Below are 21,545 nucleotides of genomic sequence, written 5' to 3'. Positions count from 1 at the left end.
GAAGAACTGCAACGTCAAACCACCCACTAAGTAAAGGACACTGAAGATGGATTCTGTGTAGTGGCGCAAGTACATTAAACATCCCGACCCCCCGGACTTTAACACTAGACTGACAGAAGGTAGTAGATGACAAAGGTAAGATGCCGTCCTTAATGATTGACTAAGAACCAGCTGAGTCTCTCAGTAAGGTGATCACTTTATGGTCTTTTGAATTGCCAGTCAATGAGACAAAACCTTTTGAAATAAAAGGTTTGAAACAAGGGTCAGGTTTATCATTAATGGCCTCAGACTGTTCAGTAACGTAAGTAAAGTGTTGGAACCGTTTTAATTAAACACACATCCTTTTTTTGAGGAGCTGAGGGTAATTGCTGTTTCCGTTTCAATGACAGGCAGTCAGTAATTACATGGCCTCTTCTGTGACAATAGAAACACTCACGGTTCTCTTGGGAGGGTGACGGGGGACCTTTGGCCTTTTCAGGGGCCAAATGGCCAGAATCAGATCTTGTGGGACGTGAAACAAAAGTTCTGTCAGATCGAGGGGAAGATGCAAACACATTTTTATGGGTTAGCACAAACTCATCTGCAAGGACAGCAGCCTTGGATAATGAAAACACTTTCTGTTCATTCAAGAACATTACCACCTTCTCTGGCAAGGAGCCTTTAAACTCTTCCAACAGAACAAGCTGACGAAGTGACTTGAAGTTGTTTTTGACATCATTGGCGGCACACCATTTATCAAAGAAGGTGCCCTTCTCCCGTGCAAACTCAACAAAAGTCTGACCATTGGATTTCCTGTGATTCCTAAATTTTTGCCTATAGACCTCAGGAACGAGCTCATAAGCATGCAAAATGGTCTCCTTTAATACATCATATTGCAGACCGTCTAAGGAAAGGGCGGACACTACCTCTTGCGCTTTACCTATCAGCTTGCATTGGAGGAGAATAGGCCACATGTCTCTTGGCCAGTCGAGTGCTGAGGCTATTCGTTCAAAAGCACTGAAATATGAATCAACTTCGGCCTCCCGAAATGCCGGCACCAGAGAAATATTTTTACTCACATCAAAACCTTGTTTATTGGATACAGTTTGAAAAGGTGTGGACCTGTCAGACATGTTCAACGAGTGACTGGTGATTTTCAGAGCCTCAACCTCAAGTTGCTTTAGTTTTACTTCTTTCTCTGCATCAATTTCTAACTTTCGTACCTGTAGGCGGAGATCATACTCTGCCTTACGCACCTACTCCTTTTCCTGGGCCTCTAGCTGAAGGCGAGTTAAGTGAACCTTGAGCTTGGAATCCAGACTGAACCCAGGAGAGTGTGGAGGAGAGAAAGGGTCAAAACGAGGTAACGTAGCTGGAGCAGATCTCCCAGCATGGTCTGCAGGAGGTGTTACTAGTACCTCTGCTGTAGTAGAAGAGACATCATTGGTTGAAACCTCAGCCACAGGCTGGACAGGACTAAGGACATTTAAATCAACCAATTTTCCTAGGACCTGTTTCTTGATTTCTTTCTTAAGTCCATACTTTTGAACAGAAATGTCAAAGTGCGCTGCAACACACAATAAATCATCCTTGCGACATACATCAATCTTTTCAAACGAGGGATTGTCAACAAAGTCTTGCAAGTTGAAACTCATTTTCACTCACATGCCAAACAAACACCATAAGTAATTTCTCATTGACTGTCAGAAGGAAAAACAGGTTTATCCCGGACGAGCCCCCAATTGTTACATTTCCCTTTTAGCAGAAACAATAACTCTGACAACCAACAAAGAAAGAACTCAGGGCGGACGTGAGGCAGTCAAAGAAAAAAGGTTTATTCACAATATTTAAATGAAGGTAAACAACAAACGTAGGTTTGAAAAATGTGGGGGAAGGAGGAACTGTTGGGGTTGTGCCAAACAAAATAAACAAAGTACAACAAAATAGGGCCTAGCTCAACTCTATCTGTGAGGAAAGAAAACGAAAACAAAAGGCCTGACTACCTTATCTACAAAGTGTCTGAATATAATAAAAGTATAACAGTGGCAACAACCCATAACCTGGTGTAGTAACAATTTCCTGCTAAGTGCGTGAATGTATAGGGTACCCCAGCCTTACCTCAGCTCTACCTCCCCACCACAAACAGACAGCCTTAGACAGCCAAGCAACATAGGGGAGAACAAAGCAAAAGAGAGGCTTTTAAAATGGTGCCCTCCGTCTCTGATTGGCTAATTGGCTGGAGTGTGAGCCAATCCACAGCTCTTCCCGAGCTCACAGGTGGCAGCCAATCTTCCACTTCTCACCTGCAGGACAAAGGGAGAAGAGAGAGAGAGAGAGACACACACACACAACTCTATACACGTAACAATGACCATTGGAGCGATGAGTGCAAGAAAGCATTTCAAACGCTTAAGAAGTTCCTGTTTAGTGCGTTGCACAACTTGGTCTTTTAAGTCGTTACTGTGAAGCTCAAGCTCAATAAATTGCCCTTGGCCTGTTGAAGGTTGTTTTTTTACTTCTGCAATACTGTAAATACATTTTGTATCTTGGAAGTGACCAGCCTCTCATTTGTTTAGTTGAGACACTTACCTGTGTTAGGTGAACCATCTAGAGATTAATAGCTAATGTTGCATTGTCGACAGTTATAAATGAAGAAAAAAAGCCTTACCTATTTGAATGATGTTCTTGTATTTCATTTATAGCTGCTTCCACGTACATTTTTCTCCCGCTGGATCCCCCTCAAATTAATAAAAATTTTAGCTTCTATTCCATTCCAGGCATCATTTAAATGAAAAGACCAATTCAAACTTCACTCGAGCAGCAAATTCTTGCCACACCGCTTCTCTCTCTTTTGCAGCTGCAGCAGCAGAACAGCTGATTTGAGTTAGTTCAATCAACCCTGAGTAGATTCAGCCAGAGCTAAGCATGCTCACGCTGACTGTAAAAAGCCAGCATTAATAGAGCCCCGATACCACGATTCACCATGGCAATGGTACACAAAAAGAGGTCCTCCTACGACACACTCGAAATCCTCATGCGGACGTTCAGCGAATACGAGTACGTTTTTAGAAAAGTAAAGTAGCACGGCTGCAGCTGCAAAAGAGAGAGGAATGAGTGAACGCGTAAGTTTGAACTATTTTTTAAATATTTAATCGTGACTGGAATGGAATAGAAGCTAAAATTTATATTATTTAAGGCGCAATCCAGCGGGAGAAAAACGTACATGGAAGCAGCTAAAAATAAAATACAAGAACATCATTCAAAGGTAAAGCTTAGGCAAAATCGGCTCATGGCTCAATCATATTTTAAATATTAAACAAAGAAAATATCATTCAGTGGCTGTTTTAATGTGCATTAGCTTTATCCTTAACATAATGCTGATTTCACGTACATTATGTCCTCTCTTCTAAAGCCTGTTTACTTGATTTAACTGAATTGTGTTATTTTTTCTTTTTTTAAATATTGTTCCAATAATTAACGGCTGCTTCTGTATTTGTAGGAAATGAAGAGGACCAAATAAATGAATCATTTGTCTTATTTGAGTGCTCTCTGCAGTGGTGGTGGAAAATCTACAAATGATGACTGTGACATAGATTTGTCTTTATTTTATTATAATTATAAAAGACTTTTGCAAAGGGGTCAGAGCATCACAGTTTTCTCTTTAGGTTTCCCTCATTTCAAGGCTAACAATCCCGGGGTTTTCACTAAACCTGCTATCTGAAACTGACCCCTGGGGGGTATACTACGAAGCGAGTTCAACATACCCAGGGTCTCTTTTCCTGATCTGACTTCACTTAACCTAACAAAGGAAATGGCGCTTAACTTTCACGCGACACTAGTTATAAACTCGATAAGTCAACCCGGGGTTTCTATGAGCACATTAAAAGGGAGTTGTTTGGAGCAAACGACCAATCTTAACACGGGCAAGTCTGCCATCAGCTGATCGGCATATTTTAAAAACTCAGAGCAAACTATAATTTCAGAAAGAAATTACACATTATCCAGACTAAAATCCACTCACTTCGGCTGCTGAATGCAGGAAGGAAAAATAGCAAAAAAAAATGCAGACTGTGTAAATGTGCAAAAATAATAATATCACTGCTCCATCATTAGAGAATTATATATTTATTATAACACTCGTGTGGTACATGAGATTAAAACAGATGTATTTTTGTTAGTGGCAGATTTAGACCTTATTCTCTCAGCTGTATCAGTACTTCAGGCCTCAGTGTTTTTTTATCCGTTTCTGTTGTAGATTTACATCAGTAAAGCACAATGAATATCTTTCATGAATATATTTTAAAAACTCCTACGGTAAAGTGGAAGTGTTTTACCGCTCTCTCTCCTTCCTCCCTTTCATGATCTACTCACATAGATCCTAAATCAAGAGACCTGATTTGTCAGTAGGTGGTGTGTAGTTCAGGTTAATCTCTTATCTGGAACATAACCTGCTCCGGAGCAGGTTAGGTGTTCACCATAGTGATCAATCAATCAATCAATCAATCAAATTTTATTTGTATAGCGCCAAATCATAACCAGGGTTATCTCGAGACACTTTACAGAAAGAGCAGGTCTAGACCGACTCTTTGTTAAGTTATTTAAAGAGAGGCCCAACATGAATCCACCATGAGTAGCACTTAGCAATTCGACACATTGGCAAGGAAAAACTTCCTTTTAACAGGCAGAAACCTCGAGCAGAACCAGACTCATGTTGAACAGCCACCTGCCTCGACTGGATGGGCCGAAAATGGGATAGAAGGAGATGCAGGATAGAGACAGGCAAAGAGAGCAACAACAACATATGTTCTTGTTACCACAACAACATATGTCCTTGTTACATGAACAACAACAGACACATACTTAAGGTTACAATGCCAATAATAGTGGTAGACTAGGGTGAAGATTGGCTAAATAAATAAATAAATAAATAAATAAATAAATAAATAAATAAGCGAGAGAAGCAGAGTAATGATAAAGGCTGAGGTAATCGTAATTGTAACAGTTGAAGTCAACAGGTCTACTATTAGCATTAGCAGCAACAATAATGATACTATGATCTATGATCTAACCCGGTAAGAAGTGAACCACCTTCGTAGTACTGAAAACTCGGAGTTAACCCTGAATTTACCGCAAATCCTGCTTCGTAGTATACCCCCCTGGTCCCTACAAGTGTTGCGAGTTAACAGTAATCTTTTATGGCTGAACAAACAAAGAAAAGATCATTGAAAATCCAAAGAAAAAGAAACTAATTTGACACTCAGGTAAAGGCAGTTTAATAAGGGAAGCGACCATCAGCGAGGAAAATCCTGAGTTACAACCAGAGCCGATCATGGACATTAACCATGCAACACTGTCTAGATATCTGGAGATTGTGCTTCCGCAGTTACCGTTTATTCACCATAGGTCCATTGGTGCCGCCAAAGAGAAAGAAACTGAAATCTTTCAGATTACCACTTTAACGTTCTGGAAATCTACTTATATTATGTTTATCTTCCAAACAGGCAGTTTTACTTGAGAAAAATGTATAAGTAGGTGTGACAATTCTACTTAAATACATTCTACTTAAATACCTAACCTTCACCATCTATGGAAATACAAGACAAAATGAGGAACATGCTCCTTTAGCAAGGATTTACTTGAGTAAGAAACTATTATCTAAATAAAGCAAATGTCTTCTATGGGAAGAATAAAAAAAAGGCTGGATGTAAATTTTGAATAAAGTTAAACTGCTAATGGATTTTACCCTAATGCTTTATTTCCTTAGACTGAATTTGAAAAAGTTAGTGGCTGAATGCCAGTGTTACTGGCTACTATGAAAACAGGTTGTTTTCATTCTGAAAGGTCATCGAGTTGTTTTTGACTCCATATCTTAGTCAAGGGTAAGAAGACACCAGCCAATCCATCAGCCAGTTTATTGTGCAGAGGCACTCCAGATGGGATCCATCACTGTGCTATTTACTTAAGCCACATCCAGCTCTGACAACTGCTTTCTGTTAGGTAAACACTTTGGCATGTGGATGAAAAGCCACAGAAAGGCAGGAAATTCTGTTTGACTTGTTTTTGTTTGTTTTGATCAAGCTCTTTTCTCTGATGTTTTATTATTTAAACACACACGTACACATATACATTTATTTAAAAATGGGCATGGCTGATTTAATTTGGTCAAAATCAAAGTTAAAAAAAGTTGCACCAGCATTTGGGACAGAAGAAGGATACCCAATTTTTATTTAAAAAAAGCAAAATACATTCAGAAAGGGAAACAGATCAATATATCCTCTGACATAATTTTTTTTCTTAAAGGTCCAATATGTAACTTTCTGAAAATCCTCATTCCTAGTGACACAGTCGGCCGTTGAGTGAACTGCAGTCTACCTTCTTGTATGCACTTGCGTGGACACTCACACAAATGAACAAGCATCCAGGGTTTTTGCCGAAGGCACACAAAACTGAGCATGCTCAACCTTGGAACTCAGCGGCTCTGTTTACTTTGCACTGACGAGACGTGTTTATTGACCGGCATCATGTTGTCCTAAATCGACACCGTTTGTAATAATACCTGAGTTAGCTGGCGAAGTTATTTGTCAAGCTGGACTGACAACACTGACATACACACTCAGATGGTATTTTGGTTGTCATAACGTTAGCGAGCTTGCTAATGTTAGCCAACTACCTCTAACATAAATACACTGCATGACTCCGGCATTGTGCTTTGGTAACCAAACGTCAAATTACTCAATTACTAGTCAGATCAGCCCCGGGAGTCTGCATGAGTTAGCTGATGTTATCCACTTGATGGTATTTTGCTACATTGCCTAACTGGCAAATCGTCTGCAATAGCAGACAAGCTAACGTTTGCTTGCTTGCTTTTTTGTTTTTGTTTTTATTGAAACATGGAGTTTGAACAAAGTATTTAATCTTCAGTTTCACAATTTCAAGTTAGATATGTATAACAAAAAAATAAAAAACAGAGAAAAAACAAACATGCTTGCTTGCTAACTGTAGCTTGTTGCTACAGCTAGCTGGCCAATCGGTAGTTAATACATTTGCTTTGTTCTGTTACATAATAGAAGAGCTTGTGCTGTGAGAGAAAAAACGCAGCATGCGGTGAGAGAAAAATCGCTTACGCAGATACCTTACATCCTCTTGTAATGCGGAAAAACTGCCCCGAGTGCTTTACAGAAAAATCTGCCACAGGCTGTTAGAGGCAATGGAGGAAGTTGGGGAAGGTCTCAATTTTTCAGTTCCTCTACTATCCCTTCACACACTGGCAATAAAAAATGATATTTGATTGATGAATGCAAACTCTTATATATAGCCCCTTTAAATCCATAGTATACATTAAATATAAAACCTTGAATCCTAAATTTCCATAATCCCTCATACTTTTCTGAGGAGTTGGTAAAATAAAAAGTGCAGTGATTAGGGAAGTGAGAGATTTACACTGAGATTTGATGAACTAAAGGTAAAGGTACTTTGACTACTCCTTGCCAAAATACACCTACTTGGGGCCCGAGTAGGTGTATTTTGACCAACTGATAATCCGGATTATTGACAGTTTGTTTGTTTGAGATGTGAGGAAATTGAGTGCCCAACATTTTTGCAGTCGGTTTTGAACGGCAGGCATTAGAAGTGTATTTGTCCCCACCGTGTGTACGATCCACACAGACACAGAGGGCGGGCTTAGTTTGTTTGTGTGTATTAGGGACGGCTGGCTCTTATTAAAGCGCGGATCTCCAGATTGGAACTTCCCTCAATTTGCGTCAAGGAGACAACAGCGTGCACCAGTGCTTGTTTTTTTTTCTCCTCAAAGCAGCCCTGCAGCCCTCAGGCTTTTTTCCAACACTACACACTGGAAACAATAGCAGCTGTTGCTCACTCTTCTACTTCACCGCTTTAACATTTTGCGCCCCAGACGCGCTCTCTTCACTTCAGGATAGACTCTTTTTTTTCCACCTTTACCACGGACTGTGACGCTGTTGTAGTTTGGTAGGAGTTCGTGTGAAGGAGCTGGAACTGAGCCTGTGTCCGCAGTTTCGCCTTTGTATTTGGGTTTTAGGCTACTTTGATTGAACTGCCCCTGTATCTGGGCTCTGATATGGGAATGTTTTTACATTTGCTGCTTATGCAGTACTATTTCGTCTCAAATTTTGTGTGCCACGCCGTCGCTTTCGTTGAGGAGCCCCCCGGAGGCAGGTCGGACGGGTACTGCGGGCGGATCCTCCGGGCGCAGACTCAGGGAACCCGGAGGGATGGCCATCATGAGTTCAGGCTCAGAGTGGAGGGGGACCCTGAAACCTATCAGCCTGGAAACAAATACAGAGGTAGAGTTTCTCAGTCAATCTGTGCAATAACTACATATCAAGTAGACTGATAATCATGTTCGAGAAGAGGACATGCTACTCTGAAATTCAAGTATTTTTAGATATTATTTCTAGAAAACTGGTTATGTGTAACAACCAAACATTTTTAGTAGGAACAGTTAAAAAACTGACAAAATATCCAATGTCTGCCCTCCTCTGAAATTCTGCAGACAGATTATGATAAAGCTACTTGGTTCTATGATATCTGACCTATATTCACTTCCTGTTCTTTCTGCAAGCAAGGACACACACACACACACACACACACACACCCGCTGAGAGAGGGAGAGAGAGAGAGATCTGACTATTATTAAACTGAACCTTACAAATTTAATTCCCCAACCTTCCAGGTGGATTTGGTCACATACAAATAATTTGGCTGACAAATAGAAATTCTTGGTGAGCTTAAAACACCATGCCATTTCTCAACTCAAATGACAACTTTTTGACTAAAATCTAAACTTTCTTCATAAAATACAAGTAAATCTAGGGATGTGATCAAGGGATTTTAGAGTAACATGGCCTGGCATGTTTAGAAAAAACAGGCTTAGAAAACCTTCTACATTTGAAACTTCCAACAGGGAGCTTTTTAGGACACCACCAAAGGAAAAAAGAAATGATTTCCCAAATGGAAAATAAGTTAACTTTTTAAAAAAACAGATAAGGTTGTAAATATCGACGCCACCTCTCTCAGCCCCATTTCCACATTTGGCTAATGCTCACAGAAAGGCTACCTCCATGTTTGTTTCCCTTGCATCATCCAGGGTAATCCTGCATCATTTGGCATGACCCTGATCTGTCCAGGAAGTTATGTGTCCTTTTCTGCTCATTGTCTCCCCTGCAGTGGTCCTCCTGGCAACCAGCCCTGCTTATTTCAGAGGTTTCACCCTCATCGCACTTAAGGAGGGTAGAGAAGGCACCACTGATGATGATTACACAGGCCAGTTTCAGGTAAGGATGACGTGGAGACAAAAGTAAGAATTGCTGGATATTAAATGTGCTCTCCCAAGTAAATGTCAACATACCTTCCTGTTATGGTGTTATGTTTTGTTATTCTTTGCTGCTGTTACTTTGCTGACGGATGCAACAGAGCTCCCCTGGATGAACCTAGCCTTGATTGCTATTTGGTGTAGCCCTCTAGAGAAAAACTAGGTAATAATTGTCTAGCAGAGGCTTCCTTCAGCTAAAAAAGGAGAGAGGGAAAGAGTAGGCAGAGGAGGACTGCAAAAAGATTTTTGGTTCAGTATTAACACAGCTCACACTGTGAAGCACATAGCTCCGGAGGAGAGTCAGACTTCCTGAATTACCTCCTGTGCAGTGTAAACAGGAACACACATCTGTAAGTGTGTTTCCACTTGCTGATCCTAGCCAGATTCTCACTAAACAGAGCAGGAGGATGCTTTTATTTAGCCAATAGTTTAAGGAAAGAACTGAGAAGATTTTTGGTATGTTTTCATCTGCCCCCTGACTAAAACATGTTTGTTAAGATTTTGTAGTACTGCTGCCTTCCCTGCATATAGAATAAGAAGTGAGAGGGAGTTATCTTAAACTAAACTATTTGATTTTACATTGAGATAAGAGACAAGATAACTTATAACCTCTCATTTGCAATCTACCATATATCCACACTGATAAGAGGGGAAAGTTTTTCTATTAAGGGGTTTAGTGAGGCTTGCAGGTATAATGTATTTATGTAGATACACATTAATATTACATGAAGCAATGACAAGAAGCTTAGTTTTGTGCACACACACACACACACACACAAGCACAAACAGGCAGGAAATGCTGTACACATTCCTGCCCCTAGTTGTACATTATTCTGCTGATTAACAGTGGGCGGAAGCAACATGCATTGTTTAAGTATGTAAACATAGAGGTAAACCATGTATGAAAGTTTCAAATAAGATTCAATTCACAGCCGTACTTCTGTGATGCTGTACTTGAATGCTGACATATTAACAATGACAACAAAACAGAACAGAAAACAAAAAGTCTTCATAGCCACAAAGAAAAAAGTTAGTATGACAGATCCTCTGACAACCATGAATGAAATGTTTATTATTGTCGTTGAGGGGGGTCTACATCTCAGCTATATAGTGTATACATTTTAGATGCAAAGGATTGAATGGATGTGTTGCAACACAGATATTTTCAGTTCCATTTTGCAAAAGATTTTTGTTGTTTGCAAAATCATTAATTTGTAACATTTCAGTAGTTTTTTCACACAAAGACCTGTCACATGCATCCATTTAACTTCTCCGTGTACTAACATTAAAAAGTTGAGAGTAAATTTGTGTTTGCTCCCTGAGGAGGACAGATATGTTAGTCCTGATGATAAGTCTGGACAGATGTTTTTTAACTGACATTGTAAGAGATTGGTGAGGGTTATATTGCAGATGAAGTTGAAAAAGTTGAATGCCAAAATATGTTCAGCCACTGGTGAAATATCAATGTCTAAGCTGTCCTACCACTAGTTCGAGGGCTTAGGTTTAAGAGGAACATTAGATCAGCAGACGATAAGCTGTTGGTGAATGATATAAACATTGACCTACGGGGACACAAAAATTAAATAAATCAGATCTTGGGGTGGCTGTGGCTCAGTGGTAAGGTCGGTCGTCTTTCAGTCTGAAGGTCGGAGGTTCGATCCCCAGCTCCCTCAGGCTTGTCGAAGTGTCCTTGGGCAAGACACTGAACCCCAAATTGCTCCCGGAGGCATAGCCAACATGCCAACATGTATGAATGTGATAACTGTTTGACAGTTAGCACTTTATGTAGCCATCAGTGTATAAATGTGTGTGTGAATGGGTGAATGTGATATGTAGTGTAAAAAGCAGCTTCGAGTGGTCGCAAAGACTAGAAAAGCGCTATATAAGTACAGTCCATTTACCATCTCACGAACCAGCTTGTTGTATGAAAGGGAGATAACAGAGTAACCACCTTGTTTTCTAGCGTTAGTATTGTCTGCCTTGAGAACAAGGACCATTTGAGACAAGCGTTATTACTACATGTATGCATGCAGTGACAATGCAGCACTAACTCAGTTACATTATTTTGGTTTAAACAATTACTAAAACATATCAGCACCATCTGCTGTTTGTTTTCTGCTTCCTGCACAATAAATACCTCACAATCTCAACCCCAGAGTCCCAACAGAGTCTTGAGTGAGACTGAGACTAGGGAATAGGCAGTGAGCAAAAACTGATACAGTGTGACCTGAGCTTAAACAAAATTGAAGTTGACCATCTGGATTTGCAATCTGTTTAAAACATATTGGTAAATCTTTCAGACACTTCTGTAATTGACTATTGTAATAGACACTTTTATCTTCGTGTGGAAAATGATTAGGCTTGTAGATATCTCGGAAAGCATTGGCAATTGTCTGGCGACAATATATTCTCTGAGAGCAACAACCACCTATTCAGGGCTTTGGGAATAGCCACTGGTTAGCAATAAAGGATTTCCAGCCAAGACTTCCTTTACTGTGTGCTTTATGTTTACAGTCCGACTGGCAACTTGAGAAGCGATAATAGAGTTAGAGCAGGGGTCTCAAACCCTTCTCCTGGAGAGCTACCTTCCTGCATGTTTTAGGTTTCTCCGTACTCTAACACACCTGATTTGAATGTTTTGCTCATTATCAATCCCCTGAGATGCTTCAGTTGGTTGATAACGAGCAGATCATTCAAATCAGGTGTGTTAGAGAACAGAGAAACCTAAAAAATGCAGGAAGGTAGCTCTCCAGAAGCAGGGTTGGAGACCCTTGAGTTAGAGTTTAGATGTGATGTCTAAGAACCAATTGTTGGCTGCGCTTAAATGCAGATATCTGTGTATAGAGAATAATAAAGAGCTAAATCTTTGTCAGATGACAGTCAGTGGGAGCCAGGATTGCATTACAGCAAAGTGTGTTCTGCCTCTTTTGCCCTCCACACGTCTCTTTTCCTGCATGCAACCAAAGCCTGCTGACAAGACAAGAAGCGGCATGACAGCTAGTCTGGCTTTGTATCTAAATTACTTTAATACATTAAACTTAGCTTTTCTTTATCAGGGAGGATAACAATAGTTGTTAAGAAAAAAATACTTAATACCACAATTCATTTTCCTAAGAGCAAGTTATGAGGCTGGTTTTGCAATGTCATGATAGTTTTTGTGCAGAGGAAGAAGAGCCAAATGAACCCAGTTGTCATTCCTCATATGGCTATTCTCTCTCCTAGCTCTCTGGAATGGGGTTGTTTTTGGCAGCTGTCCTGGAATGTGCCCGCCTGCTGTTTCACTAAAACATCACAACTGGGAGCCGCTGTCAATTTTTTTTCCTTAAGCAGTAATGGTAAACTGACTATACCTTTATTAAACCTTTCTTGTCTTCCTAGTGCTAAAAGCACTATACACGGCATGTCATTCACACTTTGTTCTGACACTGAAGACAGAGGCCATAGAAACATTGCACAGCCTTCAAGGGCAATTTGTGGTTCAGTATCTTACCTAAAGGACTTCTGTCTTACCTTAGAGAGTATGTCTGTTAGTGTGCATTTGTGACATCATCACAACTCCGAATGAGCCTTGTCTGCTTGGAAATGCTTGTTTGTGCTTATATGCACCGACTAAAAGTGGTTTGTACGTGACAGTCTGCATGTGTGTTTTTCCCAGTCCTCCTTGTGTTAGTGTGGGACCTGGCTCTTATTTATCTTGGCCAGCAATGTGTTATTGCTCTGGGAGACAAACTGAGCTTGTTTGGATAAGTGGAGAGATGACCAGACATGAGATATTATCTCCTTTTTTCTGCACAGATTAGCTCTGATTCTGATTTTTGCTTCAGAAAATGTACCAGTTAAAAAAAGTTCTTATTTTCAGATAGAGGCAATTACATAGCTTAGTTAAAGAAAAAGGATGTGAAAAATGGCATAATTGTAATGATGGAGACCTGATAATTAGCATAATCACACTTAAATGCAACCCTAATGAAATGGTTGCCTCTTTAGGTACCCAAAGATGGATGCACACTGGAGCCCAAGTCTCACACCCATTCCTGTTTTTGTGATTCAAAGGAGTTTATAAGGAATGTGTCCTTATTTACGAAACAAGGAATTTCCAGTGAGGCAATTTACACATAGGATCAGCTGTGGTTCAGGGGTATAATGGGTCACTCTACAATCAGTAGCTTGGTGGTTCGATATTTTCAGTTCCATTGTGCTAAGGATTTTTGTTGTTTGCAAAATCATTAATTTGTAACATTTCAGTAGTTTTTTCACACAAAGACCTGTCACATGCATCCATTTAACTTCTCCGTGTACTAACTTAAAAAAGTTGAGAGTAAATTTGTGTTTGCTCCCTGAGGAAGACAGATATGTTAGTCCTGATGATAAGTCTGGACAGATGTTTTTTAACTGACATTGTAAGAGATTGGTGAGGGTTATATTGCAGATGAAGTTGAAAAAGTTGAATGCCAAAATATGTTCAGCCACTGGTGAAATATCAATGTCTAAGCTGTCCTACCACTAGTTCGAGGGCTTAGGTTTAAGAGGAACATTAGATCAGCAGACGATAAGCTGTTGGTGAATGATATAAACATTGACCTACGGGGACACAAAAATTAAATAAATCAGATCTTGGGGTGGCTGTGGCTCAGTGGTAAGGTCGGTCGTCTTTCAGTCTGAAGGTCGGAGGTTCGATCCCCAGCTCCCCCAGGGTTGTCAAAGAGTTCTTGGGCAAGACACTGAACCCCAAATTGCTCCTAGTGGCCTAGCCATGAACGTGATAACTGATTGACAGTTGGCACTTAATGTAGCAGCCTCTGCCATCAGTGTATGAATGTGTGTGTGAATGGGTGAATGTGATATGTAGTGTAAAAGCAGCTTTGAGTGGTCGCAAGACTAGAAAAGCGCTATATAAGTACAGTCCATTTACCATCTCACAAACCAGCTTGTTGTATGAAAGGGAGATAACAGAGTAACCACCTTGTTTTCTAGCGTTCGTATTGTCTGCCTTGAGAACAAGGACCATTTGAGACAAGCGTTATTACTACATGTATGCATGCAGTGACAATGCAGCACTAACTCAGTTACATTATTTTGGTTTAAACAATTACTAAAACATATCAGCACCATCTGCTGTTTGTTTTCTGCTTCCTGCACAATAAATACCTCACAATCTCAACCCCAGAGTCCCAACAGAGTCTTGAGTGAGACTGAGACTAGGGAATAGGCAGTGAGCAAAAACTGATACAGTGTGACCTGAGCTTAAACGAAATTGAAGTTGACCATCTGGATTTGCAATCTGTTTAAAACATATTGGTAAATCTTTCAGACACTTCTGTAATTGACTATTGTAATAGACACTTTTATCTTCGTGTGGAAAATGATTAGGCTTGTAGATATCTCGGAAAGCATTGGCAATTGTCTGGCGACAATATATTCTCTGAGAGCAACAACCACCTATTCAGGGCTTTGGGAATAGCCACTGGTTAGCAATAAAGGATTTCCAGCCAAGACTTCCTTTACTGTGTGCTTTATGTTTACAGTCCGACTGGCAACTTGAGAAGCGATAATAGAGTTAGAGCAGGGGTCTCAAACCCTTCTCCTGGAGAGCTACCTTCCTGCATGTTTTAGGTTTCTCCGTACTCTAACACACCTGATTTGAATGTTTTGCTCATTATCAATCCCCTGAGATGCTTCAGTTGGTTGATAACGAGCAGATCATTCAAATCAGGTGTGTTAGAGAACAGAGAAACCTAAAAAATGCAGGAAGGTAGCTCTCCAGAAGCAGGGTTGGAGACCCTTGAGTTAGAGTTTAGATGTGATGTCTAAGAACCAATTGTTGGCTGCGCTTAAATGCAGATATCTGTGTATAGAGAATAATAAAGAGCTAAATCTTTGTCAGATGACAGTCAGTGGGAGCCAGGATTGCATTACAGCAAAGTGTGTTCTGCCTCTTTTGCCCTCCACACGTCTCTTTTCCTGCATGCAACCAAAGCTCCCTAGCTCCCCCAATCTACCTGCCGAAGTATATGGGAGACAAAAATGAGCTTGTTTGGATAAATGGACAGATGAGTAGACATGAGATATAATTTTTTTCTGTACAGATTAGCTAGGGTTCTGATTTTAGCTTTGGGTAAATCTACGCAATCAGTTTAAAATGATACTAAACCCAAAGTTACTCCCAGAGACATAATCTGTGGTGCATAAATGTGAGTGAATGATTTAGTGCCATGCAAGGCAACTGTTCAACTAATTAGTGCATGAATGTGTGTATAAAGGGTGAATGCTGACAGAGTGTAAAGCGGCTTCAGTGGTCAGAAGACTAGAAAGGCGCAGTCCATTTACCATTTAACGGCCCTGGAAACTCGGCTTGAAATAGCAAAAATGCATATATGATATCAGAGTTGAGTGTGTCATAAAGCATCCACAAAAATCTGAGTGAAAATAAATGTTCAGAACCACGAGAGAATCGAAAATTGGCTCATTTGGCTATTCAGACCTTTTCTCAGGTCTGTGTAGGCGTGGCAGATCCCATGTTGATTGACACCTGCCAGGGTCTGCCTGTCCACGTACTCATGGCAACTGTCAACACAACAATGGCGCAAGGGAGGGCAGGATTTTTTTCAGCAGCAGGGTAGAGGGTGTTGTACTACCCAGGTATGTGCGCATGTGCACATCATATCAAACTATTGCTGTCAGGTGATTAAAAAAATGAATCTAATTAATTACAGGCTTTGTAATCAATTGATTTCAATTAATCTCATATATCAATGATCTCTGTGAGAAGCACATCACATGTAGACTTACTCAGTCTGGATTACCCTCTTTCTAGATGGTTATTTCTTACTTCCACAGTTTAATTGTTCTCTCTTCTTCACCTCATTAAGTTTTAATTCCCAAACTACTTTAATCTGATCACTTTACTTCAGTCCCCCAACACCACTGCACCTCTGCTCTCTGCACTGCTACTGGCCCCGCTAACCCTAAGACACCTTAGTGTCTGGTAACTTTTTCTCTGCTATATAACTGGCTAGTTTATTAAACAAGAGCAATGGTAGTTTCGTCAGACAACTCACATTTGTGATAGTGTGAAATGTTTATTTCACCAGCAGAACATAGCTTGTGTTTGGCATCAAGGCTCTGACCTCATAACTCCTCACAGATTTAATTTAAATGCAGAAATTTGAGGATTGATGAGATAATATCTTAAACCCCCCAGAGTTTGCAGGTGGATGCTGGGGTAGTGGTGGAGCTGAGAGTATGAGCGCAGTACTGGTGTAGGGCAGCAGTGGCAATGACAGAGCAGAGGGAGTCTTGAAGCTTAAAGCTCCTGTGAGGATTTTTGGCTGGTTATAAAACAGACTGAAATTAATTCTGATTACTCTTTGTGACCTACAAAAGCAAAACAGACCATCAGTGACAAGATTGATTATTTCTATATCATTATTTTTTTTGCCTGACACTGCTGGCGGGGGGTAGGTGTCAGACGAAGCGATTAACTGCACGCTGCCTTTGTTAATATTTTCCAGGGCAAAAATTTGAAGTGAGTGATACATATGACTGTTAAAGAAAGCAGGATTATTATTATTACTGACACAGACACCCCGTTTGAACTGTTCACTGAACTGAACTCTTAATGTACATAAGCTAGAGAATTGTGCAATAATTCAACTGTGCAATATGTTGACATAAATACTGTCTATACTGTTCATTTGTAAACTCTTATGTATAGAATTTTTTTTGCATCATAACTCTTATTTTGCATTTGACTTTATTCTGGCAATTATATTTTTTAATTCTGGCATACATATTTAAATCACCATAGATCCACTTCTCAGCATTTAATCTTTATCTCTTATATTGTATATACAATGCAAATATTTGACATTTTTCTTACTTCTATTTTATGCCATATATTTCCATATATTTCTCTATGCTTTCTCTGTGTCAGAGCAACTGTAGCGCCCTGTAATGTGATTCTAAAGTGAAAAATGTTAGCAACAATGACCTGATACATCACTGACTTCCAACTAGGATGTACTAGTCATATTTCAACCCTACTTTCCACCCATCAATGATCCTTCTTCGAACAGAAACACTAGAATTGTGCCCATGTGCCATTTATTCGTAGGATGGCATACTGCTTAACTGAAGATTGAGCGACTAATAGGATCCACAGCTGTCCAAAAGCATTGAACATAAGTTCTTTTATACTGTATACCTGGTTAGTTCCCACTAGACCCCATACCACTGGGTATGAGTGCTATGGGGTCCTTTCCAGTGTATCACAACACGGGACATAAAGTCTGGGCTTTATATTGTAGATTTCCCCTTGCAAATCTAGAAATAACTCTGCTGGCTAGCTATCCTGTCTTCACTTATGGAAGGGATTTTAGCATGTACCATGGAATGCGTGGAAGGTATTGTGAGACGAGCTTTATGCTTGAAATTATGTCATTTCCGTCGGTAAACGGGGGGACCTGAAGGATCACACAAACTGGTATTGGTATTTCTCATAGTTTCCAAAGATTCTACTTCTACCACATTATTGTTGTAAGTTTAAAATGTTTCGCTAGAATGGCAGCATTAAAGTGAAGGTTATAATCTTGAAGATCTTGAAGTTTCATTCTCTTTGGTGGGGATAAATGTTAATTGTGGGAGCAGACTTCAGATATCCAGACAGTGTTGCATGTGTGACGTCCACGTTTGGCTTCGGTTATAACTCTTGATTTTCCTCGCTGACGGTAGCTTTCCTTTTAAGACCTTTTTTTCCTTTTTTGAAGTTGTATCTGTAGTTATTGATCTTTTCTTTGTTTGTTCAGCCATAGTAGATTACTGTTTACTCGCAAGACTTGCAGAGACCTTAGGGCTATTTCACAAAACCTAGTTAGCAGATTAAGCCAGAACTTTCCACTTATCTTGGCTGAATTTAGTCGTTACTTGGTTTCATGAAAGCGGTGGAACATAAGTTACCATGAAGATTTATTCCATGCAGCTAGCCTGCTCCAGACCAAGCTAACAGGCAGGCTTCATTAATCCTGGTACCACTTATCAGTTCAGTCAGCAGTGATCGGAAACCAGTATGTATGTAAGCAAGAAACTTCTCGTAATCCTAGTGAGAATTTTTCACTAGACATTTAAAAAGGTAATAATATAAGTAAGTACGTCAGCATCCAGGGGTTGTTACAGACCTGCACAGCCGAAGTACCTGGGCATGCGCAGTCTTCTTTTTTGTTCTTCAGTGGAAAATGTTCAAAACTGTTCCCTTTACAATGTCTCGATACCTTCTTGTTAACATCACACAGCCCATAAAGCGCATTTTTTATTTAAATGCGTTGAAAGTGCGTCTTTGTGTAGACAGGATTACACTCACCGCTCGTCGTTATATATTCTACCATTGTGGATGAGTGGTTGTAATGTATCTTCATGGTAAATGTCCTGAGTAACATTAACTTTCACTGCTCATTTTTAAGGCTAATGACAAGTTATTCCTGCATTTTATAACGATGACGGTTTTGAGTAAGAGTGGTTGGTGAACGTATCGGCTATTTTTAGGCTGGTTAAGCATTTATGGTTTGCAATAGTTTTCTCGTTGTTTTATTATAGCAGCAGTGTTTTTTTATTTTTTATACATAATATGTGTTTCACCTCTTCATAAACTTCCAATAGTAGCTCTTGCTCGATGGGTGTAAAGTATGCTGCACGCGTCTTCATTTCAGCATCAGGAAATCTGTGATTGGCCCCGTCGCCGTACATACACCTGGATTGACTTGCACCTGTTCAGCCTGGCTTGACCTGCGTGAAACAGATTAAACCAGGATGCACTAACTACGCTCTGTCATTTAGTCTGTTCCCTGAGTATGCTCTGTGTTCAAGATTTTCAAGCTTTTGCACAAGAAAAACAGAGATAAGGAAAAACATGGCAGACTTAAAAAGGGACATGAAATTATTTAAAAAGAAAAAATGTGGAAAAAAAAAAAAAATAGAATAGAGACAGCCCTTGAATACAAACAAGACACTTTGGTTTGACAGCATTACAGGACAACATTTTTGAATTTCTCTTTAAATAATACAAATTATTATAGCACTAAAATCTTTGTAAAAATGGAAAGTGGATTTAAAATGGGTACTGGTTTAGTTTAGTTGGTGGAGAAGGCGCCCCATGTACAGAGGCAGAGTCCTTGTCACATTGGCCACGGGTCTGACTCCGACTTGCTGCCCTTTGGTGCATGTTATTGCGTTATTAAATGCCACAATCCACAGACATGGCTCTTTTTGTAAATGAACCTACACAGACCCATAGTTTTTATGGTGTAGCTGTTTGTATATTAAATTAATGGTTTTTTATATCAGACAGGAAAAGTAACATGATGCAATATTTATGATAATCATAAAATCTCAGCAGTATTCTGCAGTAATAGTTAAACTTTGATTAATGTTGGTGCCTTTGAGGTGTCCAAAATCCGTGTTGCTTTCTGAAATATGCCTTCAATCTTCAAGTGTTGATCATGTGACATTTCAATTTATCTGTGTTTCTGCCTGTTTTTCCTCTGAAAAGCTTCATTGCTAGACTTAGATCCTAAAGACTTTAACTGTATTCTCTAACCCTTAAATGAAGGAAACCTCGGGTTTGCCGTTTCAGAAAGAGAGGTAACTTCAACTCTGAGTTGGTTACTATGGTAACTGAGTCTGTGAACCTAACCTGGTCGGGAGCAGGTTTTCTTCAGGAAACTCAGAGTTTGGCTCCGTCTCCTCCCTCTAGAATATAAAACCCTCATTCGACTTTGTTATTCATTCAGCCCGTCTCACACGTGTTTGAGCGGTTACAAATTTGAAAAAAAAAAAGATGCGTCTCTGTGGTGCTCTGACCCCTTTGCAAAAGTCTTTTATAATTATGATAAAAAAATCAAAGTCAAATTCATCATTTTTAGATTTTCCACCCCCACTGCCGAGAGCACTCAAATAAGACGCCGTATTATGTTAGGGATATAGCTAATGCACATTAAAACAGCCACTGAATGATATTTCATTAGTTTAATATTTAAAATATGATTGAAGGGAGGTTCAGCCATGAGCCTGTTCTGCCTGAGCCGCACCTTTGAATGACGTTCTGGTATTTTATTTTTAACTGCTTCCGTGCATGTTTTTTTCTCCCGCTGGATTGCTCCTAAATTAATATAAATCTTAGCTTCCGGTCGTGATTAAGTATTAAATAAATAGACCAGTCCAAACTTGCAAATTTACTGGAGCAGCAGTTTCTTCCCACGCCGCTTCTCTCTCTTTTGCAGCTGCAGCCGTGTTACTTTATTTTTCTAAAAACATGCGTATTCGCTGAACGTCCGCATGAGGATTTCAAGCTCCACTGGTGTGACGTAGGAGGACCTCTTTTTGTGTACCGTTGCCATGGTGAATTGTGGTATCGGGGCTCCATTAATGCTGGCTTTTTATAGTCAGCTTGCACGCACTTAACTCCGGCTGAACCTACTCAGAGTTGATTGAACTAACTCTGATCAGCTGTTCTGGAACCAAAAAGCCAGCGAATTTTAATTTGGATTTGGATTTTAATCTGGACTGCAGTTCTTTATTAAAGTATAATCCTTGTGTGGTTTCTGTTTTAATTTATGATGTTGAGCCCTTATCTTCCTCTTTTCCTCTCTCTTTTATATCACTCGCAAAACTCTGTCTGTCTCTTCTTATGCCTTTTAGACAGTTGTTTGTGTCTACTTTTAAGTGATTGAACCGCAGTCTGATGACTAAATTTGTATATAATACGGCATGAGGTTAATAGAAATGTTGTGTACACGATTTTAGGTGTTGTGTGTTTAGAAAGGGGAGTTCTTGAATGAAAGGGAGCTGTCTATGACTGTTGTCTGCCTTTTAATGTCCTATCATGAGTTTGGGACTGGGTGTCAGATCACAGTTAATGCTGAGCTGCGGCAGCTGGGGAACACAAGCTACAAGGTCACAGGCCATGAGTGCAAATGTGTATGTGTGTGTGTGTGTTTAGTCTTTAAAACGTCTGACGTCTGACAGAAACCAAGAGTACTTGTCTAGACATGTCTTGAATACACAAGAATGCTATTATCCATGGCCCCACTGACGGACGTTGAAAACCTCTTTCCCATTACTTAGCTTTGGCTCAAGCCTATGCCACATATAAGACTGAATAAAGAAAAAGGAAGTGTTAAAGACATCAAAGCAAAATCAAAGATTCAATGGTCCTAGTATGGCTACT

General features: G+C 39.9%; 1 protein-coding gene across 1 annotated transcript in view; it reads left to right on the top strand.

The window, feature by feature from the left end:
- The first annotated feature begins 7,718 nt into the window (after positions 1-7,718).
- The window catches only part of spon1b (spondin 1b), a 93,731-nt gene continuing 79,904 nt past the window's right edge, over positions 7,719-21,545 (top strand). Inside the window, exons 1-2 of the mRNA XM_069685729.1 lie at positions 7,719-8,300; positions 9,184-9,290. Coding sequence (XP_069541830.1) covers positions 8,075-8,300; positions 9,184-9,290 — 333 coding nt within the window. The 5' untranslated portion in view covers positions 7,719-8,074. The remainder of the gene's footprint in view (positions 8,301-9,183; positions 9,291-21,545) is intronic.

This window comes from Semicossyphus pulcher, unplaced genomic scaffold (assembly GCF_022749685.1).
Source record: "Semicossyphus pulcher isolate SPU_LCO1_2020_fin unplaced genomic scaffold, fSemPul1.0.p SCAF_8, whole genome shotgun sequence".
Classification (NCBI taxonomy): Eukaryota; Metazoa; Chordata; class Actinopteri; order Labriformes; family Labridae; genus Semicossyphus; species Semicossyphus pulcher.
The sequence above is the reverse complement of the archived record's forward strand: the minus strand, read 5'-3'. Positions and strand labels throughout refer to the sequence as shown.